The sequence below is a fragment of the Hyalella azteca genome, unplaced genomic scaffold, assembly GCF_000764305.2.
Source record: "Hyalella azteca isolate HAZT.00-mixed unplaced genomic scaffold, Hazt_2.0.2 contig2822, whole genome shotgun sequence".
Classification (NCBI taxonomy): domain Eukaryota; kingdom Metazoa; phylum Arthropoda; class Malacostraca; order Amphipoda; family Hyalellidae; genus Hyalella; species Hyalella azteca.
Genome location: NW_025933081.1, coordinates 27,931 through 39,984, shown reverse-complemented (window position 1 = coordinate 39,984; position 12,054 = coordinate 27,931). Strand labels below are relative to the sequence as shown.

Genomic DNA, 12,054 nt, shown 5'->3' with positions numbered 1-12,054 from the left:
ATATTCAACACATCAATCAGAAATTCATGAAATTGGTAGAGTCTCGATAATACGCAGCTTTTCACGAAATCATCAGGATGATGCATGACTCAATCAAGAAATATAATATTGTCATAACATAATATCAGTATGCAACAGGGCCTAAATACATTCACGTTCAAACGTGGTATTGTTCAAGAAATAGCCTCAGTGATAAGATGTACCTGAGAGCTTTAGCGATACGAAGTATGATAACACCTGCAGATTTTTTTGTGATAACAACTGCAGATTCTCATCCACTGGTACTCCCACAGTTCACTCGCTTAGTTCAGCTCGCGTATTGAAATTTGAAAACTTACTGAATAAGATTTTGACCATTTGAATTGTTTAACTATGTGACGATCAAAGTTTTACTCGTGTTTTAATTTAGCTCCTGCATACAATTTACTGTAATTCCTATGCATGTTAAATAATCCAGAACAATACTATAAAATTTTGGAGGGAATCTGGTATGGGGTTTGTTTAGGTATGGTTTTTACAGTTGAAACTACAATTACATAATTGTTAAACTAAGTAACTGAATCCTCAGTGCTGCGATTTTTGAGTACATCTCTGAAATGTTTCTGGTACATCTCTTATGATGCCATCATTTTGCGTTTATTATCCAGTGTAATAAATTCGTGTTGTCAGAAAATGAGGGAAATCTTCCAATGAGTCTGGAACACTTGTGAAATCATGAAACGATGAATGCAGTTTCGATTTAACACTTATTCAACTAAATTTAAAAAAAAAATATCACAACTCTTCGCGTCCACAATATGAAACTGCGAAGTGAAATTTGAGGCAAAAATAAAAAAAAAAGCAAATTGCTGACTAAATTTCGGATCAGTCTTAAAAACGTTAAGGCATTACATGAATTTTGAGTTTTGTAGGTAGTTAGCAGTTTATTATTCGTAACTTTGATCGTTAGTGGGACGTGTAACTGTAACATATGAATGTGAAAAAATTAATGTCACATAAAAAAGTTAATTGAGGTCATTTATACATTTAATGTCGACTTAGCGTGTTCCGACTCAGTTGAGGCTTACCTGACCTGATGGCAGTAATTCATCTAACTTAATTTGTTTCGACTTGTCAAACGAGGCTGACTTAACCTAATGGCCGTTACTAATCAACCACTTCTATGTGCACATTTGTCCTGTCGTAACCCGTGCTCACTTATTTTTTGTGGCTACACTGGTGCTTTATAAATAAACAGATCAATCAGTAAATATGTCAAATAATTGGGGTTTAGTTAATTATAACGGTAGTTATAATGAATAAAATGCTATGTACAGCCTAAACAAGATTCAGGGCGAAAGGCTTTCTTATTAGGCTGGCTGCAGCCCGTGCTGGTTTTGTGATTTTGACTAGAGAGGTGCCAAAGAAAATATCACAAAGATCATTAATCTATTTAGCTAGTGATCATTCTGCCGTCAAATATGTCATAGAGCAGTGATTATTGACAAGAGGTGCACTCAGTTTTCTCTGTCAACTTTGTTTGCATAAATGAATAATTAAGGAAAGTAGAGTTCTACTGGAATGAATATGGAATTCAAACCATGGACTAAACTGTTACTAGCACTTTATTGAAACTAAAAATTGCTTCCATCATAATCGACAGGTGGTTAATGAGGTTCGTTAAGTGGTTTTGATATATCAAAGACGAATATTTCTGGAAATTATTTAAACCCAATTTGAGGAATTGTAATTCATTCCTCGGCAACTATAACTTTTGACGCACAAAACTTTTCATGCAAAAGATTATTTACTTGCGATCGCGTCATTCCCCTACAGTATATGTAAGCAACTGCGAGATTTTCTCTGGCTTCAAAGGAAGAGCTGGTCAAAATATATTGTGTCATCTTTCAATGTTCATATAATAAAAAACACTTAAAAATACAAAATTGATATCAAACGAAACTTTTTCGGAGATGTTTTGAAAGTTCTTGCAAACAATGACCCCGGACCAAAATCAACATTACTTCTTTGTGTATTGGGGAAAGCTTACGCGGTCAATGTTGTACGTTAAATATGTTTCGAAGCAAACTTCAAACTAATGATTTTTCGTAGAGGATGTCGCGCTTGTTTGAAACTTAGTTGTCATTGTTAGGGGTTTGAGCTAATAATCGCATTTGAACTCGTCACTTTAAAATAGTCACGATTAATGTTCAGAATATTCGTCTTCGGTAAAATATATGCATCTAATATATCTGTTCGACACGGACGGACCGCTCGAGGATTTCTGCAGCTACTGATCACAGAAACATCTTAAAAGCTGCATTAAAGATAAAGTGTCAGACATATGATAGTTAGAAATGAACAGAAATTAATTGAAAACTGCACACCATTAAAAAGTTCTGCTGTCATGCCATCAAACATTAACAGCCAAACGTATAGAATGTATAACCCATCTATATTGATATGAACTTGCCGTACCAACAGCACGAATTCTATGAAAAATCTAACATTTTCCAGATCAAATTTGGATGTTTTCATCGAGTTGACTTTATTTGGAGGAAATTGTCACAGCTTATGTCAGGTGACTGAATACTACCGTATACCGTACCCAATGATCCCATCTGTTTCGTCCAACATGGAAAGTTACTCAATCCTCCGATTTTCATTCAACTTCATTCAGTCAGTCATGGTGCCCTTGTCAGGGCATGCCCAATTAATGTTTCATCTTGTTAGAAACGTGATGCAAATTTATCGAATGGGCCCCAACAAACTTAAATACTGAAAAGTTCTGGGTTCTAGTTCAGAATAAGCAGCCGAGTATGACCTTGTTAAGAATTCGCACCCTTGTATAAAGCTTTAGGAAAATACGCATCATGTAGTTTTCCTGCATTCGTGCTACATTCTGCACGGCCTAGTATATAACGAAGTTAATAATTGTGAAAGTACATTGCAAGAATGGCTCATAAAGTATCTCAAGAAATTGTTTTTCCCTTTCCGAAGAATTCATATCCCCTTCTGATCAAAAATTCAATGGGTTAGGTTAGATAAGGTTTTTGTTTGTATTATTCATTCAATTACTCTTGTTAAGAATAATCACCCCAGACGTTTCTAGAGTGTGTATTCTTAACAAGATCCAAGCTATGCCATAGCAAATGAGAACTGCTGATTGTAGGCAAATGATGCCAAGCAATTTTAAACAATAAATACTTCATAAAAAGCTAATTTGGCCAATAAAACATTGTTGTTAAGACGTTCTTTCACTTCACAATCATTTATTGCTAGAATAAGTACGTATGAATAATTTTAGGAATAACTAGATACTAGAAACAAGATAGCTCAAAATTATTCAAACGACTATCTCCTGCGGTATCTACCTGTAAATCCAAAAATTATGTCTGCGCGCTTTTGAACAAATAGAAATTTTTGGTCAGTAAATACGAAACTATTCTTCGCTTTCTAAATTCTCCTATTACTACCATCTAATCATTTGTCTCAAATAAATTGGCAAAATTTCGAAACCCATCAGCAAAAAGCAGGGTATCAAAACCTAAATACAAAACTATTACCTGCAAAAGCAAACAAATTAGACATGACGAAACAAGAGGGATTGTAAGATTGTTCTCGCACGACTGCTCGGAATAGTACTCGGCATAGCATAGCCAGTCATGTAACGGCCCTTTGTCTCTGGTCTTCTTGAGAGGCTGACTGGGATATTATAGGCTGCAGTACGTTATTTTCAGGTACGAGTGCATTTGGAATCGTTTCTTTATTAAGCGTTTGAGTGGATTATTGTATTATGGTATTATCTTCTCTCTTGTTAATTTATATGTGTAATTTATTGTGTCATTTGTTCATTTCAGCAGGAGAGATTGAAGTCCCTCTCCTCAAAGAAGTTCTTTAGTTTCTGTCACGTTTACGATTTCAAGCTGCTGGGATTTTCCTAAACAAATTCGATCACTTTTTGATCTATTAAATGAAACCGGCATCATGACATAGGAGAGCTTGTCCAAGAATTAAATTTTCAAAATTTGAATTCAGTCATTTACTTGTGATATTTGATCACACATTCGATTAAAATTCGTAGACTATGGATTCTCAGTTTATTAATGATGGTAAAGAATTGGGCTACAAACCTGGAGAAGAAATGCGCGAGTATGTGTTTAAATGTAAAGAAGAACAGAGACTTGCTAAGGAAAGAGAGAGAGAGGAGATGAAAGCTGCAGAAGACGTGCGACGGGAAGAAAGAGAACATGAGAAGGAGATGAAGGAACTTGATCTGATAATAGCCACAATCAACGCAGCTGCCCCTGAAACTTTCGCTTATAATGTCGTGCTATCGGAGGCCATGTCTTCACAACAGAAAGGATTTGCAAACTCCTCGGTATGTTCATTAATGCATTCCATTCCAACTGTTGAAACCTACGAGAATGTCTAATTGAAATTGATGGGCGCGTTTGAATTCACAGTGTACGACTATCACAGGAAATTTCACTCTACGAAGCAGGGATCTAAACCTTTTTACCAGTACGCTCTTAGAGTTTGCGAATATTTTGATAAATTTTGTGATTTGGCAGGTGCTGAAAATCTCTTGAGCGCGTGGTAGAGTTGATTCTTAAAGATCAATAATTAATTCAATTCTGTAGATAGGAATCTCTCCGAATATTTTAGGTTAAACAATATTTTTCATACGCCTTTAGATAGCGTTGTGAAACTTGCCGACAACTAATAGGCAATTCATGGTAGAGATGAATTAAGGAGCAAAGGGACACTTCCTTCAGACTTTGCATCGGGTAAAGTACCTACTTGCTTTCAGTGAGGTCAAATGGTAGCAGTTCACATAACTGTGACATGAAGGCGGGACATGCAATTGTCATACTTCTCATTTGCTCATGTTGTTATTGTTCGGTGCGACCGACACGCTCGCCGGGGGGGAGGCTCTGGTGGTGGACGGGGGGCAGGCACCGGAAGAGGGGGTAGATGGGCGAAGGCAGGGAGGGTGGCCAGGAAAGCCGCCGCCTCCATGAGGCTGTCCCACAGTGAGGAGACGCTGAGACGTGGGGAAGGGGACGCAGGCGAAAAGTTGCTGGACGGACTGGAGGGGATCCCAGCACTCCGGGCAAGCGGAGCTAGGGGAGCGTCCGATCCTAGCGGAATAGGACGCCAGGGAGCTGCAGTATCCCGAGCGGAGCTGGGATAGCGCCGAGCGGTAGGGGCGAGGGAGTGAGGCCTCCATTGATGCAATCGGCGGTGGTGGGGCTGCGATACGGCGTTTATGGCGTCAGTCGCCGCAACGCCGGAGGCGATCTCCCTGCGAAGGGACCGCTTGGCCTCACCGTAGGCACCGGCAGGCATTATGCCATTACCAAGAATGGTGTGACCAGGTGACCGAACCTCGACTGGATGGAGGCTTTCATGGGGCGGTCCCCGAAGGGAGCAGAAACAATGCGGGAAGAGGTATGGGAGGGCTGCAGGGCGCTGGCGAGGAACTGGGCACAAGCCAGATCCAGATGCGCGGATACTGGGAGGACGCCGGTCTCCTGGTGAAGATGGGCGATCGGGGCCATTTTGAGGCAGCCAGTGGCTGGTCTCAATGCAGTGTTTTGTATTAACTGCAGGCTGGCCACTGCTGTACGTGAGGCAACAGGGTACCAGATTGGGGCCGCGTAGTTGAGGATTGGGCGCGTGATGGTTCGGTAAGTGGCAATAATGTACTTCTTGGAGAAGCCCGAGTTGGTACCAGCAAGTGCTGTTGGGATGCGAAGAGAACCCGTCGCTTTCGTGGCGATGGCTCTTGCATGGGGGGAGAATGTGAAGTGCGTATCCCAGGTGACACCCAGGATTTTGTGGGTTTTATCCAGGGGATGACGCCATTGCAGATAGTGGCAGCAGGGTGTGATCGAGATTGGTAGGTGTCTGGGGTGAAGAGCGTGACCGAGGACTTGCCAGGAGCCACGCCCAGTTTCTTGGCAGCCGACCAGTCAGAGACGTTCCGAAGGATCACAGCGATCTCAGCCTCAGCGGCGTCGAGCCTCGGGGACGACACGAAGATGGTAAGATCGTCCGCATATGAGGCAATGTTGGGGGTCGGCACTGGAATGTTGGAGATGAAGTGATTAGAGAGGGCCGGCGAGATGACCGAGCCCTGGGGCACTCCGAAGTGAATAGCTCTGAAAGGCGACTGCGTTCTGAGGTAGAGGCTGGATGCCTGCCTGCCTCTACGGTAGCAGCACAGTCAACGGACCAGGTTATGATGTAGGTCCGAGGCCGCGATCATGCTCAGAAGAGGGTAGTCGACGGTGTCGAAGGCTTTCGAGAGGTCGACTGCAACGGTGACTGTGCGGGCTGGAGGGCGCCGAGTAAAAACCCGTCGCGATCTGGTGCGCGAGCGGGAGGAGGGCGGTGACAGTGGAGTGTCCCGGCTTGAAACCATGTTGCGAGGGGACAGTGGTAAGAGATCCCAAGATGTAATGGAGCACGAGACGCTCTAGGATCTTGGCTGCAGGGCAGAGGAGGGAGATAGGGCGGTATGAGGAGCCCTGGTTACCAGGTTTGCCCGGTTAGAGGATTGGAGTAATTATTGAATTTTTCCAAATGGATGGGAATAATTATTGAATTTTTCCAAATGGATGGGATAGAGGCTGTGGAGACAGAGATATAGAAAATGTGGGTGAGAAACTGGAGGATACGCGGGCCGAGGTGCTCGAGATGAAGAACCGTGAGGCCGTCAGGACCCCGAGCGGAAGAGTTCTTGGCGGCTGTGATGGCGAGCTTCACCATGTCGGGGGTGAAAGGACAGAAGTCCCTGTCGAGGGGATGTTGGGCTCGGATTCGACGAATGAGGCTGCGGGTGGAGGGGCTCTTAGCGTTAGAAGCGACCGAAGTGAAAATCTTGCAGAAGGCGAAGGAAATCTTGCGCTGGGAGGAAGGAGGGATTTCAGTCCAAATTGGATTGGCTGATTAGGGGGAGGGCGGTTGCACTTTCCGGCTGGGGAGCGGAGGAGATTCCAGTGTTTGGATTGGTTGGTACGCCTGCTGCAAGACGCAAGATGAGTTTGCCAGGAGTTCATGGCGTGGGCCTGTATAGAGATACCGATTTCCAGATTAAGTTCTGGGAGCCAAGGGTCGATTGGGTTGCGCGCTCTAATGTCATCCCGTTGTTCGATGAGCAGCCGGGTGCTAGGGTTGACTGATGGGAAGAAGTCCTTCCTGAATCCGGCAGGGATATGCTGTCTGGCAGCGGACGTCAGGACTTCTCTCAAGGTCGACTCTCCGCCACACAAGGTGGGGGGAGGGACCGTCTCGAGAGCCGCTGCGATGGCTGCCGTGTAGACGGGCCAGTCAACATTTTTTAAACTTGACGTAAGAGCGGGCGGCACGGGGGTTGGGGAATCAGCGGAGGAAGGGAGATTGATCAGGATGAGCAGGTGGTCCGAGTTGAGGGCGACTTGAGGAGTCCAGGAGGTGCTGAGGAGTAGATGACCGCTGATGATGGCGAGGTCCGGAGAGGAGGGCGGGCCATGGGAGGGGAGGCGGGTATGGGAGTCCTCATTGAGGAAGGCGAGTGAGGAACCAGCGACAAGGTCGTCGACTGCGGCTCCTCGCGCTGCGGCTCTCTGGTCTTCCGTGTGGGAGAACCAAGAGGGATGATGGGCGTTAAAATCGCCCACCATCAGGCAGTCTCCCGGGATGGAAATAATTTCTGCGAGCTCCGGGGAATATCCAGGGGGGCAGGAGGAGGCCGGTGGGATTCCGGGACGGTCCCTACGCTCCAGCGCGTATCCAGGGAAATAGGGGGGGCGGGAGGCCGCTGATAGCTAGGTCTCCTGGATGCAGGCAATCGCAACATCTTGCTGTGCGAGGAAAGCATCCAGTTCAGCTGCGCTGGATTGGATTCCATTGCAGGTAAACTGGAGGACGCAGAGGCGAGTGGAGGCAAGCGCCGGGGGGCGAGGGAGCGGAGTCTGGGTGGGCTCGGGTCAGGCCGTCTGCACGTAGGGCGGAGTAGAGGTGAATGGAGCGAAGCGGAGCACCTCTTGTGGGTCCAGGCATTGAACATGGAGCACAGGAATGAATATCTTCGCCACGTAACTGGGAGGGAGCAGACTGAGCAGGGATGCGGGCCAGGGTTGGCATGGATACCCTGGGTCAGAAAGGGAAGGACGAGTAGGTAGAAAAGATAGGAGGAGAGGAGGGCATAAGTTGTCCCAGGAAAAATAAGCGGCCAAAGGTGTGGGTAAAGGGAAGGGGAGTCCGAGGTTCCCCTACCCTTAGGGGAAAAATGGGAAAGGAGCCTCCGTCCGGGTGCGTTCCGGGCGGGGGAGCCTCTGCCGTTTGGCCTGACCCACGAGTATGCCGGGCATCCGGCCGACGCGCAGGCCAGGGTACCCCCACGACGAAGACGCGGTAGACATCGGGGACTTTCATTTGCTCATCATCACAGCAGGCTTTCTTCCAGATATAGCAAACTGGGCCATGTAGCTAAATTCTTTCGTTCTAAACTAGCCGCAAGCAGAGTTAATTCATGTGTGAACTTTTTTTGCCAAATACTGTGCTGATCATTCTAACATAATTTCTGTTGTTAAATTTAAATCGAAGATCATGATAGATCAATCCTTGCCTGTAAAATCTGGTTTTTGTAATGAAGAAGTCAAAATTTTGCGTGCTATCAGTGCTACCAATCTTCTAGCTTGTTAAGAAGTCACTTGTGCTAAAAGTCAGAGGACTGGAGAAAACATTCTCTAAAATCGGCAGATAACCGAACCGTAAATGCTCCTAAAGCTCGGTTGAATTTGGACTGTGTTTTACAAGGGAATTTCAATGCTGCTTATTGTCTGAACTACTTTTTGACGTTGTCCTGGCGCCGTATGTGCATGCACGACTAACTTATCTGTTCCGACTATTTACTCTATTCAAACTAGGAGTAAGAAACGTTCTGAATCTGATCTAGCAAGTCAATCACCCATGTCGGGGAATAAAATTATGTTCGATTGAAATTTCTTTCCATTTGCAGTTACCTAAAATTGAAAATTTATTCTTAACTTATAGACGCTTATTCGACCATCTAGGCAAAATTTTCACTAGAGAAGGATGTATTGACTAGACAAGCATGTGATAGGAAGTCGGTGTTGAATATTGTGAAACAGATTGTGTTACCTTCAGAAACGAGTAATGGAATTAGCACGTGACTGTATTACTGCTGGAGGCTTGGCGTTCAAAAAACGAAGAATAGAGTAATGGCACATTTCTTTTGGCCCGGCTGTCATTAGGATATTAGTCTGTTCTGTATTCCATCTTCTCACTGACAAAAATTTGCATGTAATCATCCATCTAAAGTACTGATCAAAATGCCTTCAATTGGAAGACAATTTCAGAGGGTAACCGTGGACATCATATGACCATTGCCGAAAAGTCAGAAAGGTAATCAAAAGTATAAATAGCACCTCGTACAACCCGATATGCAATGCGACTTTCGAGAATTCTGATAAGTCTTTGAAAGGCATGCCAGAGAAAATTTGTAACAAAGAACATTCTGTTTGGGATTGATATTAACAGCCTTTATTATTTGTCCACAGGGAAGTGCCTCAGATAATCACTGGATTTTCTCCCATTGAATTACTTGTTAGGTTTTAAGTTAAAGGACCTTTGTTTCTTATTAAGTAGAATTTCTTAGACGATTGTTCAGAATGTGAAGATATTTCTGTAACTGAATATGTTGTTGCTTTGAGAGTACGTCTTGAAGAATTAATGCGTCTGTCGAATGAAAATGGATAGTTGAACAAGGCTAAGAAAAAAAATAGTACTACTGCATAACTTATCATGCTAGAAAGCTTAAGGTTGGGGAAAAAGTTTTCTTACTGCTTCCTACCAGCACCAGTAAACTATTAGCAGAATGGAGAGGGCTTTTCCAAGTTGTGAGAAGAATTAATAAGGGCTTCTATGTTATTAGTTAACGATTGTGAACGTACTTACCATGTTAACATGTTGAAGATATTCAGGGAACGCAAAAACCAAGTCAGACTCACAGCCTACTGCTGCATTATCTTCCAGAACGCGAATGATGTACCTAATGATTTAAAAAATAGCAAGGATTTGAAAGATACATGACCGTCATCATATTTTGGATGTGTTGAGGGATAATGGAAACGTTTCGACGATGTGCCTGGCAGAGTAAATTTTATGAAGTATGAAGTTGTCATTGCTGATTTTGTGAAACCTGTCAGAAGCGTCCTACAGCGAATAGTAGAAGCGTCCTACATCGAATAAGTTAATAATTTTGTTAACACTGATAGTGTTATTAATAGTGTTATTGAGACGCTCCATGTTGATCTTGAAGCAAAGTTTGCTAGCAAACTAGGTTTGACTAAAGCATTTTTTGCAAATTCCTTTGACAGAAAATTAAACTAAGTATACTTCTTTTGTAATGGATATTGGTCAATATGAATTGAATGTTTTTCCTTCAAGTTTCACCTTTGCTAGTGGCTTATGTAATCTTGTAATTAACCTCGTATTGCAAGACTGCCGTAACATGTAGCAAACTTAGTTAATGACCTTGTGTTTAGTTCTAATTTTAGGGATCATTTGCATCATGTAAATTTAGTTCTTAAGAATCTGGACAAGGTCGGACAATGCAGAGGTGACATTTCTAGGCTTTGTCGTGGGTAGGAACTAGATTAGAGTTGATGAGGAAAAATAAGATAGATTTGCGTTCATTCGTTGCATTAATCAACTTTCACAGTAAATTTGCTCCGAATCTAGCTACATATGCCTCACTCTTTAAGGATACTTTTGAAGAATTGCTGGCCTGATAGGATTGTATGGACAGAAGAATTGCAAACATGTTTCTCGAACAGTGTATCATGTTGAGCAAAGAGCAACTCTTTGCACATTCCCTACCCTGGTGCCAAATTTGTTCAAATCGACGCTTCAACCTTAGGATCATAGGAGCCGTTCTAGGGCAGAGAAGTAATAATGGGGAAGATAGACCGATTTCATGTATTAGTAGAAAGCTGAAAAATGCGGAGAAGAATTACGCAATAGAATTAGAATGTTTAGCAATCAACTGGGCCATTGAGAAATTTCGCAATTATTTATACGACAGTAAATTCACTGTATGAACTGATCACGCTCCATTGATATGGCTGAACGAAAACAAGTGTCTTACAACTCGTAGAATGCGCGGGCTTTGTCATTGCAGAATTATTCTTTCGATATGAAGTATGTTAAGGGTTCTGAAAACCTTTTGGACGCGTTTTCTAGGTATCCAAGTTCTTTTTAGTGAACTGGGTTTGAGAAAGAGGGATGGTAAGATTGTTATCCGCACTACTGAGCGGAATAGTACTTGTCGTAAGGCTTAGCCAGTCGTGTAACGGCACTTTGTCTCTGGTGTCCTTGTGAGGCTGACTTGGATATTATAGGCTGCAGTACGCTATTTTCAGGTACGAGTGCCATCTGGAATAGTGTTCTTAAATTAGTGTCTAAAAGGATTATTGTATTTTATTATGCTATTCTCTTCTTGTCTTGTTCATTTCTATGAGTATTTAGAGTGTCATTTGTTTATCTCAGCAGGACAGTGTGAAGTACCACTCAACTCTGTTGTCCTTCAATTAAGTCACGTTTACGATTCCAAGCTGCTGGATTTTCCTGAACAAATTGAAAACTTTGCAGTCTGTTAACTGAACCCGACATTATTACAGGGAGCAACGTCAGAGATTCTGCCGGAGACAAAGCAACAGCCCGACGATGTGGACGCGAGCAAGTAAGTATAATATCTCACGGAAGAAGGATTATTACATTATGGTAAAAATACATTTTAAAATAACATATCCACAATATTGTTTATCTGTTCCTTTTATGTTCGTAGCATTTCAATCCTGGAACAGTATTGGCATAGGCTCATCACAATAACAATTCTCACTATTTACACAATAATAGTTCTCTTAATAATAGTTCTAACCATTTGCGATAGAAATTTTTCCTCTATCATTCATATCGGAGATTTGATTGCGCGCATTCTTATGCACAAATAAATTACCTCATAAAAAATTTGTTAATCCCCTTTCTGATCTATAAGCCAGG

General features: G+C 43.0%; 1 protein-coding gene across 3 annotated transcripts in view; it reads left to right on the top strand.

The window, feature by feature from the left end:
* Positions 1-3,844: 3,844 nt before the first annotated feature.
* Positions 3,845-12,054, top strand: part of LOC108668314 (caspase-1) — a 35,111-nt gene continuing 26,901 nt past the window's right edge. For all 3 annotated transcript variants that reach the window (XM_018155503.2, XM_047885716.1, XM_047885715.1), the window contains exons 1-2: positions 3,845-4,360; positions 11,673-11,734. In XM_018155503.2, the coding sequence (XP_018010992.1) occupies positions 4,067-4,360; positions 11,673-11,734 (356 nt within the window). In that variant the 5' untranslated portion in view covers positions 3,845-4,066. The remainder of the gene's footprint in view (positions 4,361-11,672; positions 11,735-12,054) is intronic.